Consider the following 15,893-nt stretch of genomic DNA (forward strand, 5'->3'; position numbering starts at 1 on the left):
AAGTAATTTACATTAATTTGAGATTCTGCAATTTTCTTTGTTTTTCGTTGTACAGAACGCTACACAAAAGCGATTTAAAAATCCAAGAAAGTATATTTTGTAGAAATTTCAAGAAAGAAGTAGAAAAGGGAAAGGACGAAACAGGGAAGAAAACGCTATATTTGGTAGTACTGAGTTTAATTATAAATGTTAAAAACTCATCAATACAATAAATTGTATAAGCGCGCCGCGAGGTATTCAACTATTTTGATAATCAATTTTCATTTTTGTTGAAATTTAGTTAGTTTTATGTACAATTTCATTAATCACATAGCTGCCAAATGATAGTACAATTAACTATTAAAAAAAACCCAACACGTGCGCGCCTATTGATAAACAAACTTACAAAGTGTAACTCTGTTCAACCCAGAGCGTAATAAATAGTATTTATATAAAAATAGACTCTGTATAAATAAAATTGAATCTTCACTCGTTAATCAAAGTGACACATTCAATATAGAAAGATAACTTACGTATTGTAGAAAAATAATATAAACATCTGCCAAGCGCACACGCACACTAGCATATAGCGACACACACACCGAAGGTCATTTCAAGGTTATTGCCAAAATACGAAACACGTACACGTTAACGATACATTTGAGTCTTAGAAACACTATCGACCACGACCTTGACGACACAAAACCGATAAGCGAGTTCCGATACTCACTGCATGTAAAATTTTAATTCAAAACTAATAATTCATTTACTAGCTTTAAGGCCTTTTCAAACCAGAGCGGTATCCGCTACCGCCGTGGGCTAAGGCCGTGGGTAATAAAATAAATATTTCAAGACAATTTTCACACACGACACGATCTGATCCCATACTAAGCTTTCGCTTGTGTTATGGAAACCAGACGGCTGATAAACATGCATGTATAATTTTAAATAAATACTTATATATATAATTATTAACACCCAGACACAGTAAATATCTATGTTCGTCACACAAATATTTGCCCCGGGTGGGAATCGAACCCACGACCTCGGGCTTGGAAGGCAAGGCCACTACCAACCAAGCCAACCGGTCAGTCGCTGTTGCTGGGTATCAATACCGATCGGTATGCGATTAGAGTCTCTATAATATACTGCGTAAGAGATCTAATCGCGTACATCGGGTACCGCACTGGTTGAATGGGCCTTTACGCTGATAAACGAGTTACAAAATATTAAATGCAACCGATAATTACACGAAGCATATACTTTTATATGTCGCATTCTGGTGGAATCTGCTATTTAATTGAATGACTAGCTCGTTCATTGAATGACGACATTAATGATTTTTTTGAATGACTCAAGGACAACTCGCCAAGTTGTTAAATGTAACGTCTTCTTGAGGATATTTGGAAAAAGTAAATTGTGTCGTGTTATATCCGCTCTGTTCAAAGTGCTATGCTACTACGTCACTAGTTGGACGTCGTGTGACACTTGTTAACGTTCCGCCTAGTCAACTGAACGTCATCGTTGAACACGCTAGACATTCAATCAAATATCAGATTCAACCAGACAGCGACATATACAGGGTGTCCCACTGTTGGTATATTAAGCTCAAAGGAGGTTATAGTTTTGCATACGCTGAGTACGTAAAAAATACTTAAAAAATTCCATACGCATTTTTTTTCAAATAGATGAATTCTTAAAACTCTATGTGTACAGTGTACACCCCTAACAAGTAACCCGCCCAACTTTGCCACCCGCACGTGAGCTATCGTCTAAGATTATGTTTTCATAGACAAAATGCTCACATTAGAGAAGCGGTATATGCCGGCTGCGCGAAGAAAATATGGATTTTCAGAAAAAAATTAGCAAAAAATTTTTGACGTAATTTTGTTGTTTAAGTATTTTTTACGTGGTCAGTGTATGCAAAACTACAAGTCCCTTCGCGCTTAGTATACCAATAGTGGAACACCCTGTAGATATGTATTGTAATAAATAAATAATGACTAAGCGTGTTCGCTAGAAGTATCGGAACTCGCCCTTCTTGCCGATCCTCTCATTGCGGACCCAATCGGCGCTAGCGGCCGTGTTCCTACCCGCGGGCGCTGTGGGGCTGCTGCCGCCGGAGCCCCGACCGCCTTCCTGGAACAACGAATAAAGAATATTACGTAAAAATTGAGACTGTATGTTTATACATTGCTATAAAGAGAAAAACCAGTAAAAATAGGACTGATTCATTATTAGAGAGCAACGTATAAACAACGTATAGGTACCTAATTTATATTTCATTGAAGGTATTTTCTTGCCAACTAAAATACGCATTTTTTCATTTTAGAAATAAGCATTGATTTACAAGAAACTGCACGAATTCTTGATTCGTAAAAGTTCTGTAGATACTTGATACAACGATTTTCAAGCACAATGCATTTTCCATTATCAATACACATTTCTTTTATTAAGAAATAAGTATTGATTTATAAGAAACTTCTTGATTGACAATAGTTCTGTAGATACTTATATAACCAATTTCAATGTATTTTCCAGTTTTTTAAGTAACTAAGACCGCGATTCCATCTGCAAGAAAACTTCTGCGAGAAATGTCCGACAGTCTGTCTGACAGCAACCGTGGGTATCTATGCAAGATTTCCCCACTTACAAAAAAGACGGGTTGCACTCCGGGAGTGCCGGCAGAAGTGAAAACTTGATTATTAACGTTGAGCATGTTTGATATTTTGGAATGGTATCCGTCTTACGCTTTTTCGATCAGGTCACGTGTCCTGACGCGAGTTGAAGATTTTATACCAATTACAAAAAAAGTGCTCAACGCCGCTAAAGAAGTTTTCACTTCAAAAAAAGGCGGCCTAATATAGAATTAGAACAAACCTGATAGTGCGTATAGATAGGGTTCGGGTAGAGGTGCGGGGAGGAGGGCGGGGAGCCGGCGGGCGCCACGATGGTGTGCGGCACGTGCGCCGTGACGCCGCGCCGGTTGCGGGCCTTCCACCACTTGCGGGAGTCGTCGAGCACCTGCGGAGAGAATTATATGAATTTGATATTTTTGGTTTTATTAAGCTATTGCACACGTCTTAGAGTGGAGACCGCGGCTCGGCAAACGTTGCGTAGGACGCCCTGCTACACGGTGGAGTGACGCACCCGCAGGGTTGCTGGGCATAACTGGCGGCAACGAGCGAACGACCGGGCTCAGTGGCGTGCCATGAGTGAGGCCTATGTCCAGCAGTGGACAAATGTAGGCTGATAATGATGATGATGATGAAGCTATTGCATAGCTTCTATCGCGGGCCTTGAGCGCGGGAACCGAATCCAGAAATGTAGTAACGAAAATCCTCACGCCCCCCACTCCGACGGGCACGGAGGTGTGGCTTGAAGGCATAGCATGCAATAGCTTTACCACGGCAGTCCCCGAGTGCCACACGTCTTTTTTTAATTTATATTATAATACTAGTGGTCCGCCCCGGCTTCGCCCGTCGTACCTACATGTTTAAACTCTCAAGTTGGATCGAACTGCACATGGTGTGCGAATTTTATTGCAATCGGTTAAGTGGTTTAGGAGTCCATTGAGAACAAACATTGTGACACGAGATTTATATACAGGGTTACAGGAAAAGTCGATGTAGATCCATTAAGGGCATGTAGTACACATCATTTCTGAATGATTTCACTACGGAACCCCCCATCCTAAATTTAACCGTTTTCGAGATATTCGAGTTTTAATTTTTTTTATGAAAATGCCCAATTTTTCGGCTATTCAATTGAATATTTTGAATTTTTTTGACTCTTATGATTATTTTTTTGGTTTTTTACATGAAGAATGAGATGCTCAATTACCTCAATGACTAAAATTGCACGTAAGTTAACTAAATAGGTCATGGTAGACGATCGAAACTTTAGAAAATAAGTACAAATTATAAAAAAAAATTTTTCTTTTCTGGATATCTCAAAAAATTATTATGGCACTTGCTCTGCAGATGTGCTTAAAAACATCTACATTTTATCAGCTATCCAACGAGGTATAACACTCTAGGGTATTTATTAACCTCAAAGGTGAAACTTAGTTTCTAAGGCTACGTGGCAGTCAGAATAAATAGCCCTTATTTAATCTAATTAATTTGACTTAAGTTCAGCATCATCATTTCAGCCTACTGGCTTCCACTATTGAACATAGGCCTCCCTCGGCTAGGTACAACCTTCATGCATCCATCGATATCCCGCTATCCTGACCTAGGAGATCATTCAGTTTTATAGCATTTTTTTTGTTCACATCGTCGATCGTACAAATAATGACCGTACGCCAACTATTACTTGAGCGTAAGTGACTAGTTACTGGCTATTGTTTGGAAAATAAAGTAATCGGTGCGTTGTTAACGCTAGTTGGCATACAAAGTCACTCACGCTCAACTCATAGTTGGCGTACAGATCGTCGGTGATTGTAGTAAGCTAAATGAAACAATAAATCAGTTCAAAATAACATTTATTCACCTAATGTTTTTGAATAAAATTTTATAGTTCATGTTCTACGTGTCCACCTCTATTTCGCACACATTTTCTCATTCTTTCACGTAGTCCACTTTTCACTACACCATGTGGTTAATGTTCTTCTTATGTCGTTAGCAGCATTAATTATCCTTTCTTTGAGAACTTCCACTGACGATATGGGGTTGGGCTCACTGTAAACGAGGCTCTTCATGTGCCCACATACATAAAAATCAATGGGGGTCAGGTCGGGACATCTGGGTGGCCAGGGTAAAGGCCCACCTCGTCCAATCCATTTGTTAGGATAGTTAGTGTCCAACCATTCCCTAACGCTTCTTCTGAAATGAGCAGGGCAGCCATCATGTTGAAACCACATGTCCCGCAGTAATTGTAATTGGAGATCATTAGTAGGTCACTTAAGTCACACACAAAAGTCGTGTGGGAATCCGAAAGCACAATAATTCGCATCTACCATGGACGAATTGCATGAGCAGACTAAAATGGATGGCAAGCAAACAAACGACCAAATACAAAACAATGGGCATGTTGTATCCCCAAACTTGTTTTTGCACATTATTTTTCTCACTCTCATCTGCATAAATCGTAAGTTGTCTCGCTCACACGCACCGGATTAACTTGAAGGACAATAGCCGAGGGACCCGTTAGACCTACCACCTGAACCTTTTCAACTATGTTTTTTTCTATGAGTTTAAATACAACCCTAAGTTGTTATACCTCGTTGGATAGCTGATAAAATGTAGATGTTTTTAAGCACATCTGCAGAGCAAGTGCCATAATATTTTTTTGAGATATCCAGAAAAGAAAAATATGTTTTTATAATTTGTACTTATTTTCTAAAGTTTCGATCGTCTACCATGACCTATTTAGTTAACTTACGTGCAATTTTAGTCATTGAGGTAATTAAGCATCTCATTCTTCATGTAAAAAACCAAAAAAATAATCATAAGAGTCAAAAAAATTCAAAATATTCAATTGAATAGCCGAAAAATTGGGCATTTTCAAAAAAATAATTAAAACTCGAATATCTCGAAAATGGTTAAGTTTAGGATGGGGGGTTCCGTAGTGAAATCATTCAGAAATGATGTGTACTATGTGCCCTTAACGGATCTACATCGACTTTTCCTGTAACCCTGTATATTAAGATGGGTAAAAGTTTAAAATTTGTTGATGTTTGTAGGATTGATTGTTAAGAATACAGATAATATGAAACAATCATTAATGTCATCGGCGTTGAACTGTTTTAATTATGTTGGCAAGGTAAAAAAATCCGCCAAATAAAATACCATAGTACCCATATACCCAAGAGGTGTTGTAATCAGTAGGGTACATATTATTGCTTTATTTTGCTGTAATTCCGTAACAAAGTTACCGAGAACTATGTTTATAAAAAAATGTTTGCTGTAAATTACTATTGCATGCACAGTAACGTTTTTGGTCCATTAATTTAATAGACCTAAATCAGCTTAAATTTAAGGAGCTTTTTTAATAATACTTTATTACGAAGGATCCTTACCTCAAGATATTCCCCACGGACTACAGTTAGCTCTTTATCATTGTTAGCAGTCCTGGGGTAGGTGACACGTACCACCCTCCCCCCTCTGGCCGCTACCCCTTGTGCCCACGCTTCTCCTAGATCATCTGTAACATAAAATGAGCTTTAGTTCAAGTGCAGTAAGGTTCACATTCAAATACAATTCTATTTTATTGTTATTAAAACGTATCTATCCAAAAATAGGTGTCAAGAACTTCGGAAGATAGCCAATTTTTTTGATGACCTAGGTAATAAATCTATACTAATGATAAATGGACATAGGGACAGAAAAAGCGACTTTGTTTTATACTATGTAGTAAAGATATCACGCTGCAGCTGCGGCGACTAGAAACAGAGCAGCAATGAAAATATTTTTTTTAAATCAAACGAAGTTGTGTGCATGAGTTAGAATTGATATATAAAAATTAATTAGGATTTCAATGTGCGTACCATCTTCACGTTCATTGGGGCGATATGGAGGTTCCCGTTCCGGCGATGAAGCCGCTGACCCAGAATCTTCTCGTGTCAGTGTTCGCGTATTTCTATAAAAAAGTAGTATTAAAAGTTACTAATCAGACAGCAATTACTTTTCGCCTAATTAATAAAACTGCTTGTGAAAGGAATTGATATTTCTTTAGGGAAGAGAGTTGATGCTGATGCTGGCGAATGTCTGGCTGGCGAAAGACTATAAGTAGTCGGTTCAAACAAAGGAAAACTACTTCCATTTTATTGTTTATTATGGTAGTTTAAATTGTCAATTTAATTTCTTTCAAAAATGACGATTAATCAGCCCTTAGGGCTGATTTTTCAATCCTTGGTTAAAATCATTATTCGTCGAATAATGTATAAAACTACCATTTTAAAAAACTTATTTTAATTGCCCGTATTTGACAGTTTACGTGACATTTTAATATTATCGTGTAATACTTTATTGGACGGATAGGTTTTAACCAAGCATTGAAAAATCGGCGTAAATAACACAATTTCAATGATATTGGTGAAAGAATAATGTCATAATAATTATAGAACAAAAACACGCAAAGCAACAAAGAAGCACTCGTACCTTGGATACGGTGCGTACTCCCTCTCCCCGTACAGATCTGGTTCATCCCTTTCATAAACATAACCATCCGCTGCACTACCCGCAGCTTCCTCTACAACCCTTCCTTCGCTGCGACGAGGGGACGGCCTTTGGGTGAACATTGAACACATTGGACACACATAAGCATAGACAAACACAATTGGATGATTGGACAAACATTGACAAATAGTATATTGGGACAACAAAAAATGGCATGATATTTTGCACAGAAAGGACATACACTTAAAATGATACAGCACATTTGGACAAAAATATATTAGAACATACTTTGAATCATCAAACGACACATACACTTAATATACAATACATATGGAAACAAAACTTTTCTGATGAAATGAGTTATAATTGTTCGATTGTAGTTTTAAAAAGTGGTGAATTATAAGGCATTTCTGCTTGAAAATTATTCCCTAAAGCCATATATAAATGTAGAACTGTATATAAAGCTCACCTTCTCAAAGGCTGATCGTCTACTTGATAGTCCGGCGTCCAGCCATCCATGAACACCGGCTGATATGGAGGTATTGCTGTTTTCCATTGTTCTCTGAAAATTTATGGTTTTTCTTACATTATCGGATGATTGCACTCGATCAAGGTCCTTAAGCTGGAATATTTTTGTTAAATGGGGAATTCGAATGAAGTATTATATTGTATCGAGTAAAGTAAGTCATTTTCAATCTCCGAAAATTCATGACTTGATGGATGATTTGATAGAAATAGTTATGCATATTATGTAGTGAACGTTACAAACCTTGGTATCAGCCAAGCATCGCCAAGCGAATGCCACAATTCTGTTTCCTTACTGGTCACACAATTGGCCAGCAGATTGAGCGCGTCCCTTGTCAGCAATGGCTGCACCACACGAGACGGCAGACGACCATCAGCCACATCCTGTGCCGCATCCACTATCAACGCGAGCGGCGTGAATAGAAAATGGACCAATTCCGGGGCATTTGGATCGTGTATATGTGTGCGCAACCTTGCTAGCAGATTGAAGGATAACTTGAACTTTTGTAACACATCAACGAAGTCCCTTTCTGGTGGGGGACGGGTGCGTAACGCGAGCATTCCTTCTCCTGTCCCCGCGCTCCTCTTCCCTCCCCTGGAGCGTCTACGTCTTTCGAGTTCTCTAGACGCAGCGGCTGCGTGTTGCAACCGTGCGATGAACTTCTCTATGTCGTCGAAGCATCGGTTTAAGATGGCGATGTCCTGTTCATACAGACGCTCGGATCCTGTGGAGGATGCGTCATCTCGCTCCCCGCCGGACCCGCCCCGCTCCCCGCGCTCCCCGCGGCCCAGCTGTGCTGACATTTGCTGGAAGAATTTATATGATGTTAGAAATGTTGGTGTTACTAATAGAACATATTGTTAGGTAAAATTTACGTAAAGTTTGATTTAAAAATTCATCACAATCTTATTAAAGGTTGGTAGTGTCTGCATTGCTTCTGCATCGTGTTTTTTATCGTATATCATTAAGTTTTATTTATAATTACACATAATGTTAAACATAATGTTGGAAAAAAACATATGGAAAAATGGATGCGAATAACGTATGATCATTCAGATGATAAAATCATGATCGAAGCTTTGCTAATCAAGTTCAGCTTTTCTTTTAATAAAAATACAACAAAATTTTTAAATTATTATTGGAATGTTATTTTAATAGAATTCTGGAAAAGAGTATAAATAAATAAACTATAATGTATCAAGTCACAAAGAAGCTACGGATGAACATTATTAAGGTGATATATTTATGCTAATTTAGGTCTAAAAATGGAGTAAGTGTGTTATAATCCTAAAAGGAATTCAAGATAAGATAACGCCCAATCTAACTAGCTAATATTTTTATTTATACCATCAATAAGAGGAAATAGATAATAATTCGAAGTGTAATTTCGAAATACATATCGACGATGAAGTATCAATACCTCCTAACTAACATTTTAGCGATTTTCGTTTTATATCATTTTCGTACTTAAAATAGAGTAATACATAGGCCCATAAAGGTCATTTCTCTGTAAACAGTCAATTTGAGCAAATATTAAAGTGTAGCAATACCTTATAACAAAAGTTGCGTCATTTTTGCTGGCAATATATTCTAACTACACCCTGACGCGTCCGCTCTGTTTTTAAGCACACTTTCCTTGGGCTCATTTATCTTCGAGTGATTTGTCATATTTCTTTTGAAGATCTTTTGAAGTGAAATCTTGACTAGTTTTTAACGGATAAGAAAATTTTATCTTTATCTTATATGGGTTTCGCAATCAAAATTCTAAGTTTAACCTTGCGTAAAACCTATGAGAGAAGATACAGGTTATCATACACCTTGGACCAAAAGGCATATAAAGGCATATCACAGTTTTGAACCAGTCTTCAAAATTCAAATTAATTTATTAATTGCTAGAACACGTAGGTACCTACATTCGATGTTTTGTATTACAAAGTATTGCGTAACAGTGTTCGCCATGTGAAATGCAATCGTATAGTATATTATATATTGATACATTTACAAAATTAATTTAACTTTTTCTAAGTTCCTAACTAAAAAGTTTAGTCATCTTTACAAAGAAAATAGAATACACATTCTCTCTAACTGAAATTGAAAACATAATAATTTAATCCTTGTTCCGAGATTGTCAACAAAAAGAAGCGAAAAGTCCTTAAACTTATAACATTACCAACGTTCAATGGTTCTAATTTAATTATATTATTAACTAGCGGTCCGCCCCGGCTTCGCCCGTGGTACATAATATTTACGTTTTCTATACATAAGAACCATCCTCGTACTTCAAGGAATATAATAAAAAAAGAATTATCGAAATCGGTTCAGCCGTTCTCGAGTTATGCGCTTACCAACACATTTTGCGATTCATTTTTATATATAAGATTAACATAGATATTAGAAACACTTCTAGCCATGTTACTATCTTATTCAAGAAAGTAAAACGCCAAGAATTATTAAAAAATATTATGCCATTTTTTTGTGACATGAGGCATGTGGTTAATTATTATTTATGGTAGTAAATAGTAATGGAATATGGTATAATGGAGCTTTAAGAAATATGTTGACGAAACCTGCTTGAACCAGGACAATAACAAATAACAAAATAGCCTTTGTCACTAAGAAAAGGCAAAACGGATTTATGAAAAAAAAATATTTACCACCTAGTTTATTTCTTACACTATTATATCATTAGTTTAGATAAATCACTCACGATCATCACAGCCTCCCATTGCTGTTTAGTGAACGTCCGAAACGCAGGAGCCATGATGGCTACTGACTGACTGAATTCTTATCACTGATATAGGTATTATCTATGAATATCACTATCGGGGATTACTTGCGAAGGGCCGGTTTGTTAGTAGATGAAATCATAGGTAAAAACTATTTTTGAATAACATAAACTAGGTACTAAATATTGTATGTAGAGGAGAGAGTTGATTTGTTTGTTTGTTACGATATTCAACAAAAACTACCGATTAATAAAAAAATATTATAGGTAAACCAGAATCTGATGGCAATTAGGGAAATCAAAATTTTGAGTGTGCAACCCTAGGGAAAATGGACTGAACGATCTTGATACTGCTTATTTTTTAGTTTGTTCTCAATATCATTAGTCACATTACATAAGTGGACAATACTGTTCTTAATAATGAGATATCCACTTAATATTATGTAGGTACATACTTACATGTATAATATACATATTACTTTTATACAGGTAATACATATTATTATTTACACATACCTATATTTGTATGTTCATTATCATTATGCCATGTGAAAATATCGATGTTATATCGATAGAAAACTAGACTGCTTATATTTTTTTATAAAATAAAATAAAAATAAAATAAAACTGTTTATTTTCGTAAGTATTTTTAGATACACACATTATAAAATTGACTTGGACAGCTTGGACTTGACGAATAGCCGTATTGGAAACTCCTGTAATAAGTTTTCATAAAATTATATTCCAATCAACAAATAATATTATAGTTACCTACATATAATATTTTTTAATTGAAAGTATCAAAGCGGGTAAGTCCAATTTACCAATAAAATCTTCTAAATTGAAAATTGTGATGTGTTTGACCCTTCTTCATCAAATATTTTTCTACACACATTATAAACAACACCTCTTGCTTGTGATCGCAGCGGCTTTTTCGACATTTTCGAAGATTTTTTAGACAAAATCCTAAAAATTATTTATCAACTGCAAAAATGACAAATAATTTGACAACCAATTTGATAGTTGTCAAATAAGTTGCCACATGAAAATCTTTTATTTCTTAAATATAAATAAGCCATCAGATTCTGGTAGACCTATATTAAGAACATAATTTTGTTTCTAATAGGCTATATATTTAATCCCGGGACAAACGCTTCGTAACAGAATAATAAAATAATTAAAAATAATAACTAAGTACTTATTACAATACTTAGGAATTTGTATTTTGTAGTGTAACCGCGTTGTAGGGAAAATTTGTAGGGGGTTTTACTATGATGCATCATTTTGTGAATCCGATGATAAAAATAAATCATAATTATTATTCAGTTTATTAATTCAATGCTGATAAGATTAGCTTTTTGGTCGAGTTAATACATATTTTATATTAAAGGATGCTTTTATCTCGATGCAATTGTTTCTAAAAAATAACGTTCAGTCTGATTTTACCTAATTAGTCTTAATTATTAAAGTTTTATTTTATTTTATATTACATTATTTTGAAGCCTTTATTGAACTTTCGCTTTTGGTGTTTTTCAATTTTTTTTACACGAGCAAATTCGTAGGAATCTAGTATGCTATATTTATAATGGCCGACGCAATACGAGTTATTTCGTTATCAGCAGCGATAAGCCGCATAAACCTTGTTCTAAGATAAACGATGTATTGAAAGCAAATATTTTGTTATTAATACGCTTTTATTAGTTACACCTGTATGTTTGTGTGTATTCGAATCCTTCAGAATCAATTTTATCCCACTTGTATCAAGAATCCGTAACAGTCGCACACTGGTTCACCTGTGGTTTCACCCGAGGACGAAGCCGCATGCAAAATCAAGTATTTTGTAGCTCATTAATTAATTTGACGTGACCGTGTTTATTTCTGTAAAGTTTCATCCAAATCCGTCACGTTAACACGTAGTTTTTACGTGAAAGAGTAACAGATATTCCTCCATACTTCCATCCACACTAAACTTTCGCATTTATGCGATATTAGTAGGATCTTTGATAAGATAACCTGCTTGTTATTTAAATTGATGCACGAATGAAGTCATGATTAAGGGGGCGCATAAAGCAAAATAACCAATCTTCTATTAGATGATACGTGTAATATGCAAGACCAAATCTAAAAAATAAAATATATATCAAACTAGATGATATGTTCAACGATTCTGTTTAATCAAAAACATAAAATATTAAAATTTACTCGATAAAAAAAAACCACCAAGTTAGCTCTAATTTTCACACTTTTACGTTTTCTACTTGACATGGTAATACTTATTATGATTTTTTTTTCATAAACAATTATATTAAAACATTTGCAAGATATTTGTCAGAGCATTTTGTGTAATTACTTTTAGTTTTGGTTTTATCTGCGATAAACCACTTTTGGCGCTCTTTTTTTCTCGAGATAAACGTTTGATTTTGTCACGATAAAAGTGGTTTATCGCAGATAAAACCAAAACTAAAAGTAATTACACAAAATGCTCTGACAAATATCTTGCAAATGTTTTAATATAATTGTTTATGAGAAAAAAATCATAATAAGTATTACCATGTCAAGTAGAAAACGTAAAAGTGTGAAAATTAGAGCTAACTTGGTGATTTTTTTTTATCGAGTCAATTTTAATATTTTATGGTCCGGGAGCCAGCAGCAGATTTTATGACCAAGTTCCTCTCAAGCGGTAATTAGTAAAATGCATCAAAGTATAGTATTATGAAGCCTCGTGAACGTCAGCTGGAGCTCGGTTGGGGGGAAGAGCGGTTGTAGCCTCCCGTATCAGCTGACGGTTTTTCCACCAAGATACAGCCAGCTGACATATATATTTATCCACAGTTACATATAAGCTATCATCAGGTAAATTTTGTTTGAGAGGAAATAACGGAAAATAAATTTTTCTTTAAATTTAACTTTCATGTTCGAGACACCAGCTGACGTATAATACACCATGTTGTAACCAGCTGACTATTTTTTTTCGTTGAGATATTGGGTTAGCTACAATTTGACAAATTTTTAGCTGAGAGGAAATGAATGAATGAATGTATTTTTTTTTCCTATGTGCGTGGGAGGCTACAACCGCTCACCGCCCCAACCGAGCGCCAGCTGACGTTCACGAGGCTTTATAATACTATACTCTCATGCGTCTGACGAATTATCTCTTGAGAGGAAATAGTTAACCAAATTTGCACCTGGCTCCCTAACCATTATGTTTTTGATTAAACAGAATCGTTGAACATATCATCTAGTTTGATATATATTTCATTTTTTAGATTTGGTCTTGCATATTACACGTATCATCTAATAGAAGATTGGTTATTTTGCTTTATGCGCCCCCTTAAGTGACTCACATTTCTTGTGAAATTAACTACCATAATTAAACTCATAAAATAAATACATTTGTTTATAAAAAAAGAAACACATTATAATGTGAAGTAAATAAAGAGATTCCTAGGGTTACTAGTTCATTGTATAAGAAACAGCAACTAGGTACTTAAAATAAATTATTGTTTGTCGTTATGTTTGGTTTCTGCATTTTTTACTTCTTTGAGAATTTATAATCTTAACTTTTATTAACGGTAACCTACCTGATATATTAAAGCCGTATAATAAAAGTTTTTATTCATAATATTGTTTATAATTACTGTTTTTAAATTATTTTGCATGCATTCATCTTATTATAAAATAATTTGGAAAATCCAAAAGTGCACGCCTCATAATTTTTTTTTAATAAATACTAGCGGTCCGCCCCGGCTTCGCCCGTGGTACATATTTACGTTTTCTCTACATAAAAACCATCCTCGTATTTCAAGGAATATAATAAAAAAAGAATTATCGAAATCGGTTCAGCCGTTCTCGAGTTATGCGCTTACCAACACATTTTGCGATTCATTTTTATATATAAGATTTATTAATTATTATTTTTGTTTATTTAATAACAATTAAACCACATCGAATCAGACCCTGAAAAATGAAAGGGTTCTATTCCTGAGCATACTCAAGCGTAAGAGAAAAAAAAATACTCGATTAGTAAAGTATTTCGGTCGCTATCGTGTTAACAAGAAAAAGGATCCGCACATACAGACACACGGACGTCCAAGACAGAACTTTTTTAAACTGTTTTTTAACTAGTTTAAATAACAAAAATGACATCAAAAATATCATGAACGTTAAAAATAGTGTTTTATCTTAATATGTGTGTGTATGTATTATCTTACAAGTGCAATGTATGATACATAAAGACATTTTAAGTTTGAAAAATCAGATGTTTTGCGCGAAGTGACAGTAGTACCCACCTCAACGCTTCGCTTATGAGGCGTGCAATATATATTTCAGCTATCAGGTAATGGCATCGAGATATATGTACTACGTACTATATCTCGAGATATATGTACTACGTACTATATCTCGATGGGTAATGGTGCATTCACACATTCGTGTTCGTCATCTGCCTCATCACTGAACGAAGCATTTGTATTCAGTTGTTGACATGAATCCGTGTTGCGTCTTCCCTTTGATTACGTCCGAAAAGTCGCTCTTTAGACGTTTAGGCGCATCTCAGCACTCTTTACGTGGGTATATACGTGTTCAGAATTCAGCTCGCTATTCGCACAAATGTGTAAATGCACCATAAAGACTAGAATATGCTCTCACCTGCCGTCGAGGTCGTTCTATCTCTGTCTCCCGTTCACGCTCTCTCTCCCGCTCGATAACGAAATCGCGGCCACTCTCCGAGGCACCACTTCCTACGCCCCTGTAACAATAATAAATAATTATTATTACAATAAAAACATTAGTATACAATTTTTTATAGTTTTTTTTCTATTGATTTAAATAAAAAATCATAATAATGAGTTATCAGATTTCTTATGACACATATTGAATAGATTATAGAATATTTATTTAGATTTTAGGTACAATGTATTCATGATGTTATGAACTGTATATATATTATATACCTATGTGTTATACGTGAGTATTGTATAGGCATTGAAAAAGATGAGGGAAAAACTAGTCACACAAGAACGTATAATTATTTAATCATATAGCCATGATATTATATAGGGATCTAAGTATTATGTAAATTAACATAATTATGACTTATGAGGTCATTCGACTTGAAGAAAATAACTCCTTCGGAGGGAAAATCTTCCCATGAAACTGATTCCGTATAGATATGCAAATAGTGCTTATATTAGACCTTAAACATTTTAATACAATTCAATTAATTTTTTCAACAATAAAAACGTTCACTAAATTATTTGTGTAGATATTGATTGTAAAACACAACTTAAAATTGAACTTTTTTATAATCTGTGTACAGGATCCGTATTATGACCTCTTTATTTCCAGACAGTTGACACCATGAATTGAACCGACGCGAACGGGCAAATTCTCTTTTTTAGAGTATAAGTATTCTTTGGGCAAATTCAAATTATGATCGCAATAGCCATGGCTGGTTATTTAGATATGAATTTGCTCAAACTGCTAGTAAATTTTGACTATTTAAATAACCTCATTGGATATCTAAATCATTAATAAGAAACTT

General features: G+C 35.1%; 1 protein-coding gene and 1 long non-coding RNA gene across 3 annotated transcripts in view; both read right to left on the reverse strand.

Moving 5' to 3' along the window:
• The window catches only part of LOC149477772 (uncharacterized), a 172,616-nt gene that overhangs the window by 151,222 nt on the left and 5,501 nt on the right, over positions 1–15,893 (reverse strand). The window lies entirely within an intron of this gene.
• Positions 1–15,893, reverse strand: part of LOC149477776 (epidermal growth factor receptor kinase substrate 8-like) — a 39,558-nt gene that overhangs the window by 4,966 nt on the left and 18,699 nt on the right. Inside the window, exons 6-13 of one of the 2 annotated variants that reach the window (XM_089710349.1) lie at positions 14,999–15,098; positions 7,870–8,432; positions 7,570–7,662; positions 7,083–7,208; positions 6,470–6,561; positions 6,002–6,126; positions 2,860–3,003; positions 2,073–2,118 (exon numbers count right to left, since the gene is read on the reverse strand). In XM_089710349.1, the coding sequence (XP_089566475.1) occupies positions 2,073–2,118; positions 2,860–3,003; positions 6,002–6,126; positions 6,470–6,561; positions 7,083–7,208; positions 7,570–7,662; positions 7,870–8,432; positions 14,999–15,098 (1,289 nt within the window). The remainder of the gene's footprint in view (positions 1–2,072; positions 2,119–2,859; positions 3,004–6,001; positions 6,127–6,469; positions 6,562–7,082; positions 7,209–7,569; positions 7,663–7,869; positions 8,433–14,998; positions 15,099–15,893) is intronic. The other variant, XM_089710350.1, reaches the window with a different exon arrangement.

Source organism: Colias philodice, chromosome 24 (assembly GCF_061535455.1).
Source record: "Colias philodice isolate Cphi_HAF_F1 chromosome 24, ilColPhil1 Martin Lab GWU primary, whole genome shotgun sequence".
Lineage (NCBI taxonomy): Eukaryota > Metazoa > Arthropoda > Insecta > Lepidoptera > Pieridae > Colias > Colias philodice.